A 23249-nucleotide genomic window follows, 5' to 3' on the forward strand; every position below is an offset into this window, starting at 1 on the left:
GGGAGGGGGGGAGGGGAGGAGAGGGGGAGGGGAGGAGAGGAGAGGGGAGGAGAGGAGAGGAGAGGAGAGGAGAGGAGAGGAGAGGAGAGGAGAGGAGAGGAGAGGAGAGGAGAGGAGAGGAGAGGGGAGGAGAGGAGAGGGGAGGGGAGGGGAGGGGAGGGGAGGGGGAGGGGAGGGGGGAGGGGAGGGAGGGGAGGGGAGGAGACTGACACTTGTATAGAATGAAACGGCATCAGACTGATAGGAGTCAGAGGGAAAAGGACGATATCAAATGAGGGGCTGGAGAGACAGTACAGTGGAAAAGGTACTTGTCTTGCATGTGGCTGACCCTGGTGAGATTCCCCACACTGGAAAATGGTCCCCAGAGCACTTCCAGGAGTAATCCCTGATGGCTAACTCACAGACAGCTGTGACCCAACCTCCCCCACCCCTATATAGAAGAAAAAATAAATTTTCCCCCTGAGCACAAATACTAAATAGTTTCATTCATATGTGGAGCATAAAGAATGTAGTTAGGGAATAGACCATCACAATAGTCTATGAAAACAGACCCTGAGATTCTTTCTATAGAACTGAATGTTAAGAGGTGAGGCAGAGGGGCTGGAGCGATAGCACACCGGGTAGGGCATTTGCCTTGTAAGCGGCAGACCCAGGTTTGATTCCCAGCATCCCATATGGTCCCACCAGCACCTCCAGGAGAAATTCCTGAGTGCATGAACCAGGAGTAACCCCTGTGCATCGCCAGGTGTGAAGAAAGAAAGAAAGAAAGAAAGAAAGAAAGAAAGAAAGAAAGAAAGAAAGAAAGAAAGAAAGAAAGAAAGAAAGAAAGAAAGAAAGAAAGAAAGAAAGAAAGAAAGAAAGAAAGAAAGAAAGAAAGAAAGAAAGAGGTGAGGCAGAGGGAGAGGGGGCAGCAGGGATAGCAGTGTATCTGTGGAGAAATGTTGACAATCTGTTGGTGGTTTTGGTGCCTATGACATTAATATTAACACTATTGTAAAAATGGGCCAGAGTGATAAAGCGCTGATAAGCAGGTAAGGTTGACTTGTACGTGCTGTCCAGGGGATAATGTGTGAAGCCAGAAATTGTTTGCCACAAATGGATAGCCACAACTCCAGGTAAGAGCTAGAAATGACACATAATCAAGTGTGGGAATACACAATTCATCAACAAAAACAAACCAAAAAAATCCACTTAGAATTAAGGAAATTCAAATCGTTTAAGCTTTATAAATCAGTGTAGAAAAGTGTAATGTTGATAAGAATGTAATATAACTAGTTATTAGAATATACTGCTGGTGGCAGAAAAGAATGAGAGAAACTTTTTGAAAGATACACACTTATAAAGCATAAACTGCATATTTTGACATAGTAAGTACATTTCTAAAACTTTATCAAAGGAAATATTTTAATTAGCTTTTTGCAAAAGAATTTTATTACAAGGCTATTGATGATAGTAAAATACTAAAACAAGCAAAATTTAGCTTATTTTTTTTAAATACAGTATAGCTGAACAGTCAGAGCAAACACAGACTCAAAGTGAAAAGATGGAAAGCAACCCTGCAAGCAAACAACTCCCTCAAAAAAGCTGGCATAGCCATACTAGTATACAACAACATAGATTTCAGGTTGAAAAAGATTAGAAGGGGCAGTGAAGGCCATTTCTTACTAATCAAGGGATACGTACAGCAGGAATAACTCACACTCCTAAACGTATGTGCACCTAATGAGGGACCAACAAAATACTTAAAACAACTGCTAACAGATTTTAGAGAGGACATCGCTAGCTACACAATAGTAGTTGGAGACTTCAACACCGCCTTATCACCTCTGGATAGATCAACAAGATCAAAACTGAGCCAGGAAACACTGGCCTTGAAGGAAGAAATAGAAGAGAGAGAGAGAGAGAGAGAGAGAGAGAGAGAGAGAGAGAGAGAGATAATAGATCTATACAGGGCTTTGCATCCCCATAAAAAAGAATACACATTCTTTTCCAGTGCACAGGGAACATTCTCCAAAATAGATCATGTGCTGGGCCACAAAGCATACCTCCATAGAATCAGGAAGATAGAAATTGTATCAACTATCTTCTCAGACCATGATGCACTGAAGATAGAAATTAATCACGCACAGATGCTGAGAACCAAACCATGCACCTGGAAATTAAACAACTCGATGTTGAACAATGAGTGGGTCAGGGAGAAAATCAAGGAAGAAATCAAAAGGTACCTGGAAACAAATGAGAATGAAGACAGGAGCTACCAGAACCTGTGGGACACAGCTAAAGCTGTGTTTAGGGGAAAAATTATAACTCTGCAAGCATATCTCAGGAAGGAAGAAAGGGCCCACATAAATAACCTGACCTCACAGCTCAAGATCTTAGAAAAGGACTAACAAAGGGAGCCCAAACCAGGCAGAAGGAAAGAAACAATAAAACTTAGAGCAGAAATCAAAGATATGGAAACCCAAAAAATATTCAAAAGATCAATGAATCTAATAGCTGGTTCTTTGATAAAATAAATAGGATTGATAAACGACTAGCAAGACTCACAAAGAAAGAGAGAGAGAGAACTCTAATAAACTGAATCAGAAATGAAAGGGGGGATATCACAACAGAAACCAAAGAAATTCAAAAGATCATCAGAGACTACTTAGAAGGTCTATAGGCTATGAAACAAGAGAATCTAGAAGAAATGGTTAAATTCCTGGATTCTTATAGCCTCCCAAGGCTGAACCAAGATGATTTGGAATACCTGAATAGACCCATTACTATCAAGGAAATCAAAACTGTAATCAAAAGTCTCCCCAGAAACAAAAGTCCAGGTCCAGATGGATTCACTGGTAAATTCTTCCAAACATTTAAAGAGGATCTATTACCAATTCTTCTCAAGCTCTTTCAGGAAATCGAGGAAACAGAAACACTCCCAGACAGTTTCTATGAGGCACATATCACCCTAATACCAAAACCAAACAGAGACACCACAAAAAAAGAAAACTACAGACTGATATCTCTGATGAACACAGATGCGAAGATCCTCAACAAAATATTAGCGAATAGAATCCAGCAATTCATCAAAAAGATCATACACCACGACCAAGTGGGATTCATCCCGGGGATGCAAGGATGGTTCAACATTTGGAAATCAATCAACATAATCCACCATATCAACAAAAGAAAAGATTAAAACCATATGGTCATATCAATAGATGCAGAGAAAGCATTTGACAAGATCCAGCACCCGTTCATGATGAAAATGCTCACCAAAATGGGCATAGAAGGGAACTTCCTCAATATAGTCAAAGCCATCTACCACAAGCCTATAGCAAGCATTATCCTCAATGGGGTAAAACTAAGGGCCTTCCCTCTAAGATCATGGACAAGGAAAGGATACCCACTCTCACCACTTCTGTTCAATATAGTACTGAAAGTACTTGCAATAGCCATTAGGCAAGAAAAAGACAGTAAGGGCATCCAAATAGGAAAGGAAGAAATCAAGCTCTCACTATTAGCAGATGATATGATATTATATTTAGAGAACCCCAAAGGCTCTACCAAGAAACTCGAAACAATACACTCGTATAGTAAGGTCATAGGCTATAAAATCAATACCCAAAAGTCCATGGCTTTCCTATATGCAAATAATGAGAGAGAAGAAAGTGATATGAAAAAAGCAACCCCATTCACAATCATGCCTCAGAAAATCAAGTACCTCGAAATCAACTTAACTAAGGAGGAGAAGGACCTGTACAGAGAAAATTACAAAAAGTTACTTCACGAAATAAAAGAGGACACGAGGAAATGGAAGCACATCCCCTGTTCATGGATTGGGAGAATTAACATTGTCAAAATGGCAATACTTCCCAAAGCATTATACAGATTCAACACAATCCCTATAAGGATACCCATGACATTCTTCAAGGAAGTGGACCAAACACTCCTAAAATTCATATGGAACAACAAACCCCCACGAATAGCTAAAACAATTTTAGGGAAAAGGAAGATGTGGGGGCATCACCTTCCCCAACCTCAAGCTCTACTACAAAGCGGTAATAATTAAAGCTACATGGTACTTGAACAAAGGCAGAGCAGTAGACCAATGGAACAGGTTAGAATATCCTTGCACAAAACCTCAAATATATGATCATCTAATCTTTGATAATGGAGCAAGAAATGTAAAGTGGACCAAAGAAAGCCTCTTTAACAAATGGTGCTAGAAACACTGGACAGCTACATGCAAAAAAAATGGGCTCAGACTTATACCTAACACCATGCACAAAAGTCAGATCAAAATGGATTAAAGACCTCAATATTAGACCAGAATCCATAAGGTACATTGAAGACAAGATAGGCAAAACCCTCCACGACATTGAAGCTACAGGTATCTTCAAAGAGGACTTGCCACTGACCAGGCAAGTGGGAACAGAGATAAACAAATGGGACTACCTTAAACTGAGAAGCTTCTGTACCTCAAAAGATACAACAACCAGAATACAAAGGCAGTCGACAGAATGGGAAAGAATATTCACCTAATACCCATCGAATAAGCGGTTGATATAAAGGATTTACAAGGCACTGGTTAAACTCCACAAGAAGAAAACATCCAACCCTATCAGAAAATGGGGCGATGAAATGAACAGAAACTTTCTCAAGAAAGAATTATGAATGGCTAAAAGACACATGAAAAAATGCTCCTCATCACTTATCATCAGGGAGATGCAGGTCAAAACAACAATGAGATACCATCTCATACCACAGAGACTGACACACATACAAAAGAACAAAAGCAACCGCTGTTGGCACGGATGTGGGGAGAAAGGGGCCCTTCTACTCTGCTGGTGGGAATGCCGACTCATTCAGCCCTTTTTTGAAAACAGTATGGACAATTCTCAAAAAATTAGAAATTGAGCTCCCAGTTGACCCAGCAATACCACTTCTGGGAATATATCCCGGAGATGCAAAAAAGTATAGTGAAAGTGACATCTGTACCTATATGTTCATTGCAGCACTGTTCACAATAGCCAAAATCTGGAAAAAAAACCAAGTGCCCGAGAACAGATGACTGGTTAAAGAAACTTTGGTATGTCTACACAATGGAATACTATGCAGCTGTTAGAAAAGATAAAGTCATGAAATTTGCATATAGGTGGACCAACATGGAAAGTATGATGTTAAGTGAAATGAGTCAGAAAGAGAGGGACAAAGGTAGAAAGATTGCACTCATTTGTGGAGTATAAAGTAACAGAATGGGAGACTAACACCTAAGAATAGTAAAGATAAGTATCAAGAGGAGTACTCCACAGCTTGGAAGCTGACTTCACATGCTAGGTGAAGAAGTAGCTCTGATAGAGAAGGGATCACCAAGCAAAGGGTGCTAGGCGGGCCCACTAGGGATGGGAGATACAGGCTGAAAATAGACTATAGACCGAACAAGATGCCAACTTAATACCTCTGTAGCAAACCACAACACCCAAAAAGAGAGAGCAAGCAAATGGAAATGCCCTGCCACAGAAGTAGGGTGGGGTGAAGGGGACAGGGTGGGGGTGGTTGGAGGGATGCTGGGACCATTGGTGGTGAAAAATGGGCACTACTGGAGGGATGGGCACTCGATCATTGTATGACTGAAACCTGTAAGTCTGTAACTTTGTCTTCACTAATAAAATAAAATTAAAATGAAAACAAAACAATCCTGCAAGCAAATAACTTCCTCAAAAAAGCTGGGGTAGCCATACTAGTATACAACAACATAGATTTCAGGTTGAAAAAGATTAGAAGGGACAGCGAAGGTCATTTTCTATTTACCAAGAGATATGTACAACAGGAAGAAATCATACTCTTAAACGTATATGCACCTAATGAGCGACCAGCTAAATACTTAAAACAACTGCTAAAAGATTTTAAAGAGGACACCACTAACAGATTTTAAAGAGCACAATAGTAGTCAGAGACTTCAACACTGCCTTATTGCCTCTGGATAGGTCGACAAGAACAAAACTTAGCAAGGAAACATTGGCTCTGAAGGAAGAAATGGAAGAGAGAGGGCTTATCGACCTATACAGGGCTTTACACCCCAAAAAGAAAGAATGCACATTCATTTCCAGTGCACACAGAACCATGTTCTGGGTCACAAAACATACCTCAATAGAATTGGGAAGATCGAAATTGTATCAACTATCTTTTTTAGACCACGATGCACTGATAATAGAAGCTAATCACACACAGATGCGGAGAACCAAAGCAAACACCTGAAAATTAAACAACTCGATATTGAACAATGAGGTCAGGAAGGAAAACAAGGAAGAAATCAAAAGATACCTTGAAACAAATGAGAATGAAGACACGAGCTACCAAAACCTATGGGATGCAGCTAAAGCCGTGTTAAGGGGAAAATTTATAGCTCTGCAAGCATTCCTTAGGAAGGAAGAAAGGGCCTACATAGATAGTTTGACTTCACAGCTCAAGACCTTAGAAAAGGACCAGTAAAGGAACCCAAACCAGACCAAAGTAAAGAAATAATAAAACTTAGAGCAGAAATTAACAACATGGAAACCCAAAAAACAATCCGAAAGGTCAATGAAACCAAGAACTGGTTCTAGAACTGGTTCTTTGAGAAAATAAACAAGATTGATAAACCACTAGCAAGACTCTCAAAGAAAGATAGAGAGAGAACCCTAAACTGGTTCTTTGAGAAAATAAACAAGATTGATAAACCACTAGCAAGACTCTCAAAGAAAGATAAAGAACCCTAATAAACCGAATCAGAAATGAAAAGGGGGACATCACAACAGAAACCAATTAAATTCAAAAGATCGTCAGAGACTACTTTGAAAGTCTGTATGCCACAAAAAAGAGAACGTAAAAGAGATGGATTAATTCCTTGATTCCTACAATCTCCCAAGACTGAACCAAGAAGACTTGGAATACCTGAACAGACCCATTAATATCAAGGAAATTGAAACTGTAATCAAAAGTCTTCCCAAAAACAAAAGCCCAGGTTCAGATGGATTCACTAGCGAAATCGTCCAAACATATAAAGAGGACCTGTTGCCAATTCTTCTCAAACTTTTCCAGGAAATTGAAGAAACAGGAACCCTCCCAAATAGTTTCTATGAGGCATATAACTCCCTAATACCAAAAGCAAACAAAGACACCACTAACAAAGAAAATTATAGACCAATATCCCTGATGAAAACTGATGTGAAGATTCTAAACAAAATATTAGCAAATAGGATCCAACAACTCATCAAAAAGATCATACACCACAACCAAGTGGGATTCATTCCGGGGATGCAAGGATGGTTTAACATTTGGAAATCAATCAACATAATCCATCATATTAACAAAAGTAAAGATAAAAACAATATGATCATATCAATAGATGCAGAGAAAGCATTTGACAAGATCCAACACCCATTTCTGATGAAAACTCTCACCAAAATGGGCTTTGAAGGAACTTTCCTCAAGATAGTCAAAGCCATCTACCGCAAGCCTACGGCAAGCATTATCCTCAGTGGGGAAAACCTAAGGGCCTTCCCTCTAATATCAGGGACAAGACAAGGATGCCCACTCTCACACTTCTGTTCAATATAGTACTGGAAGTACTTGCAATAGCGGTTAGGCAAGAAAAAGATATTAAGGGCATCCATATAGGAAAGGAAGAAATCAAACTCTCACTATTCACAGATGACATGATACTATATCTAGAGAATCCTAAAGCATCTACCAAGAAACTCTTAGAAACAATAAACTTCTACAGTAAAGTCGCAGGCTATAAAATCAATACCCAAAAGTCCATGGCCTTCCTATATGCAAACAATGAGACAGAGGAAAGGGATATGAAAAAAAGCAATCCCATTCACAGTTGTGCCCCAGAAAATCAAGTACTTCGGAATCAGCTTAACTAAGGAAGTAAAGGACCTCTACAAAGAAAACTATAAAATGCTACTCCATGAAATAAAGGAGGACATGAGGAAATGGAAACATATCCTCAGCTCATGGATAGGGAGAATCAACATGGTCAAAATGGCAATACTCCCCCAAGGCATTATATAGATTCAATGTGATGCCTATAAGGATAACCATGAAATTCTTCAAAGAAAAGGATCAAGCAATCCTGAAATTCATATGAAACCACAAACACCCACAGATAGTTAAAGCAATTCTTGGGAAATATACGATGGGAGGCATCACTCTCCCCAACCTTAAACTCTACACAAAGCAGTAAAAATTAAAATAGCATGGTACTGGAACAAAGGCAGAGCCGCAGACCAATGGAACAGGGTGGAATATCCCTACACACAACCCCAGATGTATGATCATCTCATCTTTCATAAGGGAGAAAGAAATGTGAAGTGGAACAAGGAAAGCCTCTTTAACAAATGGTGCTGGCATAACTGGACAACCACATGCAAAAGAATGGGCTTAGACCTTGACCTAACACCATGCACAAAAGTCAGATCTAAATGGATTAAAGACTTCAACATCAGACCACAATCCATAAGGTACATTGAAGACAAAGTCAGAAAAACCCGAGTGCCCGAGAACAGATGACTGGTTAAAGAGACTTTGGTACACCTACACAATGGAATACTAAGAAGCTGTTAGAAAAGATGAAGTCGTGAACTTTGCTTATATGTGGATCAACATGGAAAGTATCATGCTAAGTGAGATGAGTCAGAAAGAGAGAGACAGACATAGAAAGATTGAACTCATCTGTGAAATATAAAATAACAGAATAGGAGACTAATACACAAGAATAGTAGAAATAAATACCAGGAGGTTGTCTCCATGGCTTGGAAGCCGGCTTCACATGCTGGGGGGAAAGGCAGCTCAGATAGAGAAGGGAACACCAAGGAAAGTGTGATTGGAGGACCCGCTTGGGATGGGAGATACGTGAGGAAAGTAGGCTATAGATTGAACACTATGGCCACTCAATACCCCTATTGCAAACCACAACACCCAAAAGGAGAGGGAGAACAAAAGGGAGTTCCCTGCCACAGAGGCGGGGTGGGGTGGGGGGGATGGGGTTTGGGAATAGGACGGATACTGGGATCATCGGTGGTAGAGAATGGGCACTGGTGGAGAGATGGGCTCTAGAGCATTGTACGACAGAAAATATATAAATATATTTATATATTTTTATATACAAATATATAAAAATATATACTTATATTTTTATATATTTATATAAGCACAAAAATATATAAATCTATAACTGTACCCTCACAGTGATTCACTAATAAAAAAATACAATATAGCTATAAAATAGAGTCCCACTAGGCTTACTTAAGCACAGAGATAACTGCTTTAAAAACTAGACATGGGGCCAGAGTGATAGTACAGTGGGTAGGGCACTTGTCTTGCATGCATCCAACCTGGATTCAATCCCTGGCATCCGTTTGGTCTCCTCCTGAGGAACGCCAGGAATAATTCCCCAGTGCAGAGCCAGGAGTCAGCCCTGAGGACCACCAGGCGTAGTCCCCAAGTAGTCCTTGAGCACCTCTGGATATGACCCTCCAAAACCAGAAATCAACAAACAACAGCCAGGACAGGACCAATGCACATGTTTTGCACACACCAGCCCAGGCTTTGATCCTTGGCATCGTATAATCCCAAGGTACCCATGGCCCAAGATCCAGTAACAGAAAGAAGATACAGGCTCAGTGCTGACGAGCCCAGGACAAACACTCACTCGGCAGTGTTGGTGTCTGTGCTGTTGCTCTCCTTCACCCCAGCGGTGGCCATGAACACACAGTTGATGATGACCGTGCAGATGATGAACATGCTGAACAGGGTGGCCGCCGTTGGTTAAGGTTGGCTCACACAGGAATGGCACACAACACCCCTTGCTCCAAGGGACGTTCCCTTTTCTGTGGGTACACCTCGACCCCTCACTCTCAGCTCTGATTGAGAACAACTCACAGCTGTCTCCTCCCCCGCCCCCCATGAAGAACTGTTCTCCAGCGCAAAGGCAGCCTCCTCGCCTGGAGAGCGACACGCCACTCCTTCCCATTCATTTGACGCCTCCCTTCATCTGACTCAAAGTCAGCACACTTGAGAGCCATAAAAAAACCCAAACCTGGGCCCTGTGCTATGGATTCATGCCCCAGAGCTCCCTGAGGCAGGCTAAGCTGAGGTTAATCCTTGCTGTTTTTGTGCTCCTTGCTGCCTCCCTTCTACCTCCAGAGAAAACTCCCCCCACCCTTCCCAACTCATGTCAATTGCAGCCCCCCTGCAGGATCTACTTCTGGGGGACCCAGCCTGCATAGTTATCATGTCACACCATCCTTAGTGCTTCTTTGTGCCCAGGAGTCTGTCTTTCTCATCTACCCTGCCCCCAAACTACGTTGTGTATCCCAGAGCCCTTGCACACACCATACATACATACTCATTCCAGCTTTTCTTTTGAGATTGAGGTTGTACTGGCAAGCCCTACACATGTGCAAAAGGGACTGCTGCTGGGTCACAGGAAGGGGTGGAGATGTGCTCAACAAACCTGTAGTTCCTCATCACAGCAATTCTGCCCAGTGAGAACATGAGCCTCATCTGGCCAGAGAGGCCACTGTTTTTGGTTTTGGTTTTGTTTTTCTGGTGACTTAGTTCTTCATGAATTTTAACATACAGCTGGAAATTCAGATTTTTAACATTACAAAACATTTTCTAAAAATCTTAAAACTCTGTGTAGATCACCACCCCACATGTATCTATCAGCAGAAACATTCCACATCAGTTGTTGCCCTGCAACCTTTGTTCAGCTTGCAGTTTAAAAAATTCTTCCTCCAAGGGCTGGAGCAATAGCACAGCGGGTAGGGCATTTGCCTTGCACGTGGCAGACCCAGGTTCGATTCCCAGCATCCCATATGGTCCCCTGAGCACCGCCAGGAGTGGTTCCTGAGTGCAGAGCCAGGAGTAACCCCTGTGCATCTCCAGGTGTGACCCAAAAAGAAAAAAAAAGAAAAAAATTCTTCCTCCAAGAAGTCATCCTTGATGCCTCCTATGGCACTGGCCAATCCACACTCCACCTCTTCCAACTTCCCATCTCTCTCAAGAAATGGCTTGCCTTCCCACACGCCCCCTTCTGAGGTACGGGCTCCTTCAGAGCCCCATTCACACCTGCCTCTGCCAGATCCCGGGATGCAGCAGCATGCACACAGTCAGACTGTGTTGAAATAATTTTCCACTCTGCCAACATAGGACTTGTGCACTTTTTATAGGACCTGATTCAACAAAAGATGCAGGAAAAGGATATGCGTGAACGGAGATTCTAATGGCTAAACTTCGAACTGGATTGAAAGGCCCAAAAATGAACAAGGCACGCTTGGCACTGAAGCGGTAGATTGTCCTCTTTTTATTCAACACCATAAATGTCTGGGGGAAAAAAACATAAATAGCATAGATTAGACACAGTGATCAAGCAACATGGATTATGGCATCATTTAAAGAAAATTCAGTGGCACCATGGACTGAGACATAGCTTAGGTGAGTACAAAAACAACAGTTTTTGAAGTCACGTTTCTTTCTACCTAGCCTACACTGTGACTTTGACCTGCACCAGATTCAGGGTCCCATGTGAAGTGTCAGGCTGGGCTCCATCCACCAATAGCATACAGGCACGTGTCACTTCACAGTAAGGATGTGTTCTGGGAGGACGTCTTTAGGTAATTTCATTGGTAAGAGTGCTAGTCTCCTCGATAGCAAAGTGATTCAGGTGGATGTCACGAAGGAAGACCTGGGTCATCCATGACTTCATCTTGCTCTGTGCCAACATCACCAGATAATTTGGGAACTTATGGTATATGACCTACACTTAATTATGCGGCTTATTGCCTGTCCTCTGAAGGCCCCAGAGACAGAATGTATGGGCTCAGGAAACAAAGAAAATAAAAATGAATAGTCATAATGTGGCCTAACAAAATACCTTGTATTGCACTCTGTGATGCGTTTCTATGGAGACAACAACTATATGAGAACTTGGGGCTGGAGAGATAGCACACTGGGTAGGATGCACGCCTTGCATGAAGCTGACGTGCTTAATGGTTTAATCCCCAGCATCAAACATGATTTACTGTCAGGTGTAAATCCTGAACATTGATGGGAGTGACCCAAAAACTAAAATAAAAGAGAGAAGAGAGAATTTGAAGTAACATAAGCAGAACTGAACATTCACATATCACAGATTATATTAATTTATTTTGATGACTTTTGGTGCTGGGGATTAAATCCAAAGTCTCATACATACAGTGCATGTGCTCTACTACTGAGCTATAGTGTCTAGTTTTTAGCATTAATGAAGACTTTTCATGATTCTTAGAATAACTAGAAACCCAAAAAGCCCATATTATTATGCCTGAGTCTCAGCAGTTCTATATGAAATAGCGTGTCAATTAAATCAGATCTCCAGCAGAAGTCAAGACTTCCAGACTCGTTCTCCCATTGCCACCATGGACACGAGAGCAGATCTGCCTGTGTTTTTCCACTGGCAAGGGGAGTTTTACAGTAGGCATCTGGAAATATATATGGGGTTTTTTTGGTCATCTGTCACAATGACTGGATGGTCACTGGACTTTGGTGCGAATATAAGAGAGACCTAACAGATAGTGAATTAGCGCACCAGAATGCCCAATAGGATCCCATTATAGTGAATAGTGAATTAGCGCACCAGAATGCCCAATAGGATCCCATCTTCTCCTGCTAGGAGAAGATGCTTTCTCCTAGCAGGTCTTCCTGGACCCCGGAATGAAGTAGCCCCTAAACAACAGGGTAAAATGTGGGGGCTGGAGAGAGCTGGACTCAATGATGCTCTTATTCTTACCCTTGGCTCTGCACTTAGGGGACACTCCTGGAGGTGCTTGGAGACCATATTCAGTGCCAGGGATCAACCACATGCAAGACAAGAACTACGTCTCCAGTCCTTCTCTTTCTACTTCATTGTAGCCTGGTTTTCCTCTTACATGTCCCCCTGGTTGAAAGGCCTTCCCAGAATGAGGGTCATGCCTATCTTCCTGTGTCACGGTTTCTTTAAGATTTCTGAAAATTATCATCTGACATGCAATCTACCATATAATCTTTGTCACTCAGGCCTGAGAGAGCAGAATGGGCATTGCCTTGTTTAAGGTAACAGAACTTCAGATAGTGCCAACCATCAACCTTCCTTCACTGAGTTTTTAGAACTTCCTTAATGGTTGGTCAGTTGGACACAAGGAAAAGTGTGGACTAGGATATTTTCTGTTACCTCCATAACAAAATTAAATAACCACAGAAATTCTAAGGGGAGGAGCACAAGACTCACTGTGAAAATTCTGTGGCATTCCTTTGGATGAAAGACAATTTTGAAGTAGAGATCAAACCTCTCCTTGAATAGGTTACCCAGATTAATGTGTGATATGATCTCTCTCTGTATTGTTATCCTTTTATTTTGATATTTTAAATATCTTTTCCCTGCTTTCAATATTGCAATTAATAGTATATTAACTATAATCATCAGGATACTGTGCTTTCCTTGGCTTATATTGGCTCAGTTTGGTTTGGTGTACAGTGTTAGGGATTGAACCCAAAGCCTATACATGAAAGGCGTATGATCCACCACTGAGTATATCCCTAGACCCAGTACTAGAATTTTATGACTCAAATGATAGGTATCAGGCCTTGTTAGCTGCTTTCTGACATGTCTCCAATCTTAACTCTCAAAAATGGGAGCTTCTAATACTTGGCTTTGAGTTTAAGCTCCATTTCTTACTTGCTGTCTGACCCTGCTTTAGAGACCTCCCCCTCTAGGCCTGAGTTTCCTCATTGAGCTAATGATGGCCTCAGTTGGCTCACATGACTATTGAGAGCAGAGACTTAGAGTGAGGTAATGTGAGTTTCAAGTCCCTCAGATCACTGTTGGAAGGCCTGAGGGCTCTGAGAACAGTCCCTTACAGATCATCTTCCCCATTCTCTGGGGACCTTGCCATCCATTCTTGTCATGTGATCCAACAGAGCATGGAAACCCACCTCACCAGAGGAATGAAGCTGGGGAGTTGGGGAAGTGCCTAGAAAATGTGAAATGCTAAGTGCATCCTTTGTTGACATCCATGAAAAATTAGCCTCTCAGAGAAATCAAGCTGCTTTGTTATGTTCTTAAATGTATGTTCTTAAATGACAGGCTGAGGGCTGTCAAATCAAGTGGAAGAGTGTGTATAAAGGAAGAAGGGTATAGACAGGAAAGTCAGAATGGGGAATAGATAGGCAGTAAAGCCACTCCAGCCTTTACCCTCCCTATATCCCTCAAATTCCAAGGACTTCTAAGAGACAGGGTTGACTTAACAGCTGGAGGCACTGTCTTGATTTAAGGTTAGATAGGAAATCTACAAGGCAGACAGTACCCTGAAGTCCTGTGGATTGTGCTGCTACAGCCTGAATAATGTTCCATGATCAGTGTTGCAGAATGGGTCCTTCCTTTATTTTATTTTTCAGTCATACCCAGCATTGCTCAGGGCCTACTTCCTACTCAGAGTCCAGGGGACCATTCATTACCATTATCAAACCCAGCCATTCTGCATGCAAAGAACATACTCCAGCCCTTTGAGCAATCACCCCTGTTCCCCTCTGTCATTCCTTTAAACCAGAATATGTGATACTTGTTACTTAATACCTGATACTTGCTTTGTACTCCCGTGAACACACATGGTCAGTCTCATTAAGGAATCTTTACCAGCACCTTCCTGAAAGAACTACACCCAGGTAGAGCAAATGAAAAACTTATCACATATTGGCATGGAGTTATATTCAATACAAATGTTCCCACTTGATTATTATACTCATTTACTGAGTTTCATTTTCTGTCAAGTGTTGATCTGGATCACTTTATTTCATAAATTTCAGATAATAACTTGAAAAATCTAAGTTTAAGACTTAAATTTTAAACTTAAGTCTGTTTTTTATGCTAAAATATTGCTGCGGAAATGAACAATCATTAACATGACATAAGGCTTTACAATTTTAAAAGTGTTTCCAGGGGCTGGAGCAATAGCACAGTGGGTATTCCTTGCACACAGGTGACCCATGTTCAATTCCCAGCATCCCATATGGTCCCCTGAGCACCATCAGGAGTAATTCCTAAGTGCAGAGCCAGGAGTAACCCCTGAGCATCACTGGGTATGACCCAAAAAGCCAAAAAAAAAAGTGTTTCCACAGTGTGTCTGTGCTGGAGGATAGAGGGAGTAGGTGTTACTGTTTTACAGTTAGAAAAACAAACATTAGTGGAGTGACTTGTCCAAAGTCATAAAGCCAATCACCTGAAATGGCCTACATCCAACTTTTGTAACCAGTACTCAAATTCTTCCTCATATCATTTCCCCTCATCTCTGTTCTGCTTTTAATATTTGTGCTGCTCTTAGTCTTCACGTTTTCCTCCAAGACATGCACTACTGAGAGAATAAGAGGACTGACAAAAGATTTTCAAGACTATGAAAAGGCAGAAAATAAGTATTGAAAAAGCTGGGGAGAAAGCTCAAAGGGCTGGAATACATGTCTACATGCACAGGGTCTGGATTCAGTCCTAGATACCGCATGGCTTCCTTAGCACTGCCACCAAAAAGAATACAGAAAACTTTGAAGGGAACACCATGATGTGATATCAAAAGATAAATATGGCCTGCACCCACATACTGGAGAAATTTGTATCATCAATTGTCATAGCACAGTGAGAACTCATCAGCCTCCCCCAGGAATGCACCTGATGATTTCTGTAGAATGGGTCTAAGTCTTCCAAGGGCTTTGATACCAGCTCACGGGGAATGTCCCCATAGAGTTTGGGCAACTTCCTGGAGGCCTTCAAATCAAGCTGAGGCCGAGGCACGGGTTCATCCGACGTCAGAGTTTTGGACTTCTTTTTCTCCTTTTGGATGGCAATCCGCTTTTTAATGGTAGCCAGAGTGTCAGCAGTGAAGGGGCGGAAATTCCGAGCATCTGGAAAGATCACTGGGTAGCATCTGTCATCCATCTTCACCCTGTAGACATAAATAAGTAGAAAACCACCAAGAGAGTTCTGGGTATTAGAAATCAGACTATCTCCTCAGAGATTCCATTGTCCAAGGGCAATTTTTATGGTGGTTTACCAAGTTGAGGCAGAGGGAAAAAGGACTTGGGAGCTCTTGGTTGTGGGACAGAAGAGAAAAGGCAACACTGATATGTGTGCAAAATAGAAACAAGACATACAAGTCAGATATGATACCATAAAACAGAAACTGGATCTCTATCTTGCACCACACACAAAACTTAGATCAGGGGACCAAAGAGAGAGTTCAACAAGCTGAGTGCTTTGTATGCAGAAAGCCCATGTTCATCCCTGGTACCACATGTTTCTCTGAGCACCACCAGGAGTGACCCTGAGCCTAAAGTCAGGATTAACTCCATATCAACGACAGTTGTGGCCCCCAAACAAAACAAATAAATAAATTTGATTCAAAGTGAAATAAAAGCCTTAAGATTAGATTAGAATCCATAATGTACATTAAAAAAATACAGGCACAATTCTCCAAAATATGGACTTCAGAGATGTTTTCAATTATCTGATTCAGTTGGCAAGATAACACAAAAATAAGTAAACAAATGTGACTACATCAAATTTAAAAGGTCTGCTTGGCAAAACAAACATGGGCTAAAATAAAGGCACCCTACTATGGGAGAAAATATTTGCACACCATACATAACATAAGCATTAAACTTAAAACATTCATAAAACTCAATAACAAAAAAAACCTTAATAACCCCATCAAAAATGGAGAGAAGAAATAAACAGATACTTCCCCAAAGAGGACATATAGTTAGTAGCATATGAAAAACTGTTCATCATCATTTATCAGGGAAATGCAAATCAAAATGACAATGAGATTTAATTTCACACCAGTGAGACTGAGATATATAAAAAAACTGGAAACACAGTGTTGATTAGAGATGTGGTGAAAAACAGCTCCCATTCACTGTCATCTGGGTTAGCCCCTATCAAAAATAAATTGGAGATTTCTCAAAACTGTAAGAAAAAGTTTCCAAACTACTCAGTCATTCCATTTCTTGGCATCTACTGTCATAACACAAAGACCTTAATCTATGTACATCTATTTTCATTGCAGTGCTTAGTACAATAATCAGGTATATTTGTCCAGAAAAATAGTACAGCGGTTAAGGCACTTGTCTTACATGTGGCTGTTCCCAATTTGATTCTTGGCACCACATATAATCGTCTGACATTGTTTTGAGTGCTTCCTGATTACAGAGCTATGAATTAGCCCTAAGCATCTCTGTGTGTGCCCCCCTAAAAAGAACAAACAGATAGGAAATTACTATGTAGTAAGACAAATGTTACAATAGGAAGGATTAGTAGGTCCTATGTCTATCTCTAGCATAAGTAGCAAGGTTTGGGGAATCAGGGATGGTTTCCCAAAGCTTTGATCTCTTTAAGATCTGAAAAGGACATAAAACTTAGACAATAAAAAAGAGGGATATTCAAATGTTGCCAGGAAAACAAACAGCAAGTATAACAGTCTGTAAGTGGAAAAGAACATGGCATTTTCTATGGTTTTTTGTTTTGTTTTGGAGGTTTGGTTGTTTTGTCTTGTTGATACATGTGCCAGAGCTTCACACATGCAAAGCAAATTATTTAATCACTGAGCCACATCCCTCGCCCTGTCCATCAACTGGTTCTTTTTCACCAGGAATAAAGAGTTTGTGGTGTGGGTTAACAAATAAGGTTCCAGACATCACAGAGAATATGTGTAAGACCCTAGAGGTTCATAGAAAGGAGATCCTTGCTGCTGCTAGAGAGTAATAACTCTAGTAGGGCTTTATTTTCAAATATGTCTCTAAATGGTGAGACTAGATAGGTCTTAAAACAGGCAGTGGGAGGTTAGCATTAGAAAAATGAGCTTGAAACCAGTCACAAGCATTGAGAGTGACCTACTGACGTGGACAGACTTGAGAGTCATACAAGTAGGTTTGACTAGTGACCAATGAGAGGGAGGGATTTAAGGAAACAAGAAGGAATAAGACTCCCGCTTGGTCAGTTGGGTCAACAGTGGTTCCACTTATTCAGATAAAGAACACTAGGGAAAGAGAAAGAAGTAAGAGAACTTACTCCCTTTCAAATGCATGGGGTGGAAGCTGTTCATGCCACCTGCATCTGGAGATCCAGGGGGCAGGTGAATGCAGAGGAATCTCAACGTATAAACCGGAAGTTCTGAAAATAGCACATAAAGGTCAAAAAGAGTCTAAAATTCTCTTGAAAATTCCTCTGGGAGAGCCACCCTAACTTTTGGGTCAATTTTTACTCAGTAAGGCCCAAACAAATTAGTTAGATAATGTTTCAGGCCATCATTAAGCAATGGATGTGTCTTTAAACAGCCGAAAGCAATGAGATGCTGGAAATGTATGAGCCAACAAATAGATACAGTCACTGCATGCTCTTTCACTTTCTCTCAAGTCCGCTCTTTATGATGAGATTAGTTCAGCATTCTTTTATCTTTTATACCTTTATCTTTTCTGTATCCACCTTGTCTTACCTGTTGGTCACCTAGCCTCACACAGTCACCACCATTTATCCAATTTTCACCTGTAGCCCCTTTTGGAATATCCTTTAGGCCTTTTGGGGACCATATGGCCTTTGATTGAGAAATGCTGCTCTAGATGATGGGATTGGCCATGTAAAATTATTATTCCTGTTCTTCTCTCCTCTCTGATCTTCATTCCATTCATTTCATGACCTCCCTGCTCTCTTTCTCCATCTCTCTCCATCTCTCTCTCTTTCTTTCTCTCTCTCTCTGTCGCTCTCTCTCACACACACAGAACACAAATATACACATGTAATTGTATAGCTGAAGTGGGAATGTAAGACTTTAATGTATTTGTGTTTTGAGCTCATTAGAGACACTTAATATATGAATGAATTCTTTTGTAGACAACAGAATATAAATATTAGTTTATCATATAAAATAGGTGAGCTGAGAAAGAGTATGAGTAACAAAAATGGGACCTTTTGACTATGATCAGCTTTGTAACTGTACAATTTTTTAAAAAAAGTTTAATGGGAACTCAAGCTAAGACCCAGCAAAGAATCCAATGGAAATAATAACCAACTATTAAAGAAGAAACATGGATCCTGGGATCCTCTGATGCTGATCCTGGGAACAGGCTCTCTGAATTCTTGAGGGAAAAGACTCTATAAAAATAAATCATACAAAATATGAAGGATATGAAGGATAAACTATTTGTTTTTTGGTTTTGGACCACACCTGGCTGTGCTCAGGCTTACTCCTGGCTTTGGGCTTAGGGATCAGTCCTGCAGTGTTCAGGGGACCATAAGTGGTTGTGAGGATCAAACCTAGGTCAACTGTGTGCAAAGCAAGTGCTCTATCATCTTTAAGTACTTCTCTGGCCCAAGGAACTTAATTTTAAAGGCTACATTGAGAATCACAAAAATTGGCCCACAAGGGGGGAAAAAGGACTTTCTAAAAGTCATCTTTCACTGTCACGGTCACTCACTGTCCTGCCGTTGTTCATCGATTTGCTTGAGTAGGCGCCAGTAACGTCTCCATTGTGAGACTTGTTGTTACTGTTTTTGGCATAGCAAATACGCCACGGGTAGGTTGCCAGGCTCTGCCGTGAAGGCAGAATATTCTCGGTAACTTGCTGGGCTCTCCAAGAGGAATGTAGGAATCAAACCCGGGTCAGCCGCATGCAAGGCAAACATCCTACCCTCTGTGCTATTGCTCCAGCCCATAAAAGTCATCAACTCTACAATATGACAAAATAAAATCTCACCCAGGAAAAAAAAATGATGAAAGAATCAAATACTCTTTTTTTTTTTTTTCTTTTTGGGTCACACCCAGCGATGCTCAGGGGTTACTCCTGGCTCTGCACTCAGGAATTACTCCTGGCAGTGCTCGGGGGACCATATGGGATGCCGGGGATCGAACCCGGGTCGGCCGCGTGCAAGGCAAACGCCCTACCCGCTGTGCTATCGCTCCGGCCCCAAGAATCAAATACTCTTTCATAAAAGTCAACAGGAGAATTTCAGTGTAGATATTGAGGTTGCACATACAAAATTAATTACCTCAATAAAGTAATAAAAGTCAACATGGCACATATAATAATCATTAAAATTTAAAATCATTTTCAGATTCATTGTGAAATTTATCCCCAAATACTTAATTCTGAAAACTTTCTATGCAGAAAATAGATTGCACTGCATAGAAAACTGATCAAGAAAATAAATGGGTTAAGCACAATTATTTCCCAAATGTCACTAACCAATCAAGTATGAAAGAAAAAAGTTCAGCTGCTCAATGACTCTGCCAAAAAATTATTTGACCATAGGTTCCCCCAAACAGTGAAAGAGAACGTGCATGTGCTCACATGCACCACCATTCCGCTCCCTACACACACACACATACACACACACACACACACACACACACACACACACACACACACACACACACACACACTGAATTCATGAGAACAAAGAAAAAGCACAGCTAGTCCAAGAAAGTCACTCTAGGCTGATGGTACATCAATCACCTTTAAATGCAACTGTTCCAACTAGTTGTAAGTTAAAGGACGCTGAGAAAAATCCTTCCAGAACAAAGTACTCTATAACAAATGATCTAATTAAGAAACCAGTTTCCCGGTGAGCATCAAAGAAATGTAATTATAAATTTCATGAAAACAAGAAGTTCTTCAGTGATGTTTTATATATAAAGTCAACTAAACTACCTGAACAGCCAACAGAGGACAAGAACAGGAAAAAAAGAGAAGTCCACTCAACCTTGACCCTTGAGGACACTGACCATCATGAACCCAAAAAGGTGTTACATGAAGTCTATCCCCTTCTCTCTGGGTCCAAGAAGAATGTACTTGGTTTTAGAAATGATCGCTATTAAATCATTGGATGAGAAATATTCTAAGTTAACTTTTTGTTTGTTTGCTTTGGGGCCACTCCCAGCAGTGCTCAGGGCTTACTCCTGGCTCTCTACTCAGGAATCACTCCTCTCAGTGCTTAGGGGACCATATGGAGTACTGGGGATTGAACACACATTCAAGACAAGTGCCCTATCCACTGTACTATCTCTCCAGCTTCCCTCTACATTAACTCTTAATTTCAACAATCATCCTATACCTACAGCAGAATTCATTATAGTTACGGAAGAGGTATCAAAATAAATTTTTACTACAAGCCACTGATGGAGAGTAAAGACAAAGTTCAGAGCCACCAATTTCCTCAATCCCTTAGAGAATCCAGACATTTCTGAAAGGTTGATAGATCGAGTAATGCAAGTGAAGTCTACACCTTAAAATGATACTGGCAATCAATTGCAAATCCAAATTTTTAAATATATATATATATATATATATATATATATATAACAGAAACTGGAAGAATCCCAGGGAGGGCAAGATATCTGTCAGTATGCTAAATTCCTCATCTACAGAGAGGCAATTCAATAACTTCTGGTTATGCTTGATAAATCAAGAACTTGAAGTAAAAAAAAAAATTATTTTGAGTTAGAGAGACAGGGACCAGAAGACTCAAAAATTAAAATAGTTAAAAGTAGGAATGTGAGACTGGAGTACAGATGAAGATGGAGATGGTTTTTGTTTGGCGAGAAAGTCTCCGAAGCAGTGCTGGGTGGTGATGCTGGGAATTACTCCTGATGACACCCTGCCTGGCAGTGCAGATCTTTAGGCTCAGTGCTTCAGCCTGAAGGTGCAGCGCTGCTTGGGTTCAACCATTAGAACCACCCTAGTGGTGTTCAGGAACCACAGAACTACCCCCAGTGGTACTCAGGCGACCAAGTGACATTAGGACTCTGTGAGGCATGGACTCCAGCCCTCTGAGCTATCTCCCTAGCCCCAAAGATGGGAGGTTTTATTTTCCATTTTATATCCTTCTCGACATCTTCCTTCTGAGTTTTTTGAGTGAGTATGCTTCTACATGTTACTTTTGTAAGATCGCAGAAGGATTGTAAAAATTCTTCAAGAGTTCAAAATAAAATCTATTTTCTGATTCTGAAAATAGAGTCAAAATGTCACACCCCACAAACGGCAGGCTATGAATCTTCCAGAGTGAGGAAATTTCAGAAAATGGGAGGCCCCTGAGGAGGCCCTGCCTGTCCTCCAGAAGGTGATGGGCTAGACTGACCACCCCAATGGAGGTCTTTAGATCTGACTTCCATCCGTTTCTTCATTCAGTGTTGGAGTGCTGGAGGGTGGGGATGCAAAGTACTACACCCCGCCAAACTCTCCCGGTCTTACATGGTATAGAAGACCAGGAAAGTCATGAATGAGGATGAAATCACATGCCAAATCTGGCAGCAATTAGGGGGAAGTGTGGTAACAGTATTGAGAGTACCCTAAGAAGGAGGTAGGATAGAGTATAGAAGGTGTAGATTCACCAAAGGAAAGACAGATGTGTGAAGGGAGCAAAGAGCTTTTATTTCTTATTTGTCACTTTACCTTTAATATACAGCCTCAGTTTGCCTTGGGTATCTCTCTATCGCCCTCCCCATCCTTCTCACTACCCATGAAGTGGATCCATGTGAACCCACCCTGGGGACACCTGGGACTCTGACCTCAGATTTGGGCTGATTGGCCCATGGGAGACACTCAAGTTCCAGATAATGATGAAGAGTGAAGTCAGGGATTTTCTTCCTAATATCCGCTGGTATCCTTTATAGTTCCCAGTTTCTGAGTGCCAACCCCAGACAGGTGACCCTTCCATACAACCCTCATCCCCTCCCACTGGACTTCTCTTGCTCTTTGGCTGTGGCATGCAAGGCACCTCATGCTCATTATATCTGACAACTCCACACACATATTTGTTTCTGTTACTGAACTCTGACGACACTTTTGTAAAAAGTCCTATTAATAAGATACCTCAAATCGCTCCCATTTGAATGGGCCGTCCCTTTTCTGTCAGGGCTCTGGAAGATAGACTCATCCAATAAATAACTTTAGGAAACAAGAGAAGGAAACCATTGCCCTAAGTCAAAGTTGCCTGCTGTTTGCAAGCATCAGCTTCTCAGAGGTCTCTGTGGGCAAACACCTACCACTGTTCTGCATTCATAGCGAGACTGACAGCATTTATACTAGGACAGGAATTGTGTCCTGGTGTCTATCCTGTCCAGGTGACATACTGGGTGTATTCACCACAGAAGAATGATGTGATAGATGTTATCCTTGAAGAACCTCCAAGAGAAAATGTGTCCCTGGAATTAAGCTAA

General features: G+C 41.3%; 1 protein-coding gene across 1 annotated transcript in view; it reads right to left on the reverse strand.

The window, feature by feature from the left end:
- The window catches only part of SCN11A (sodium voltage-gated channel alpha subunit 11), a 113351-nt gene extending 97375 nt beyond the window's left edge, over window positions 1-15976 (reverse strand). Inside the window, exons 1-3 of the mRNA XM_004614562.3 lie at window positions 15710-15976; window positions 11243-11361; window positions 9686-9787 (exon numbers count right to left, since the gene is read on the reverse strand). Of these exons, the coding sequence (XP_004614619.3) occupies window positions 9686-9787; window positions 11243-11361; window positions 15710-15976 (488 nt within the window). The remainder of the gene's footprint in view (window positions 1-9685; window positions 9788-11242; window positions 11362-15709) is intronic.
- Window positions 15977-23249: the final 7273 nt, after the last annotated feature.

This window comes from Sorex araneus, chromosome 4 (assembly GCF_027595985.1).
Source record: "Sorex araneus isolate mSorAra2 chromosome 4, mSorAra2.pri, whole genome shotgun sequence".
In the NCBI taxonomy this organism is placed as follows: domain Eukaryota; kingdom Metazoa; phylum Chordata; class Mammalia; order Eulipotyphla; family Soricidae; genus Sorex; species Sorex araneus.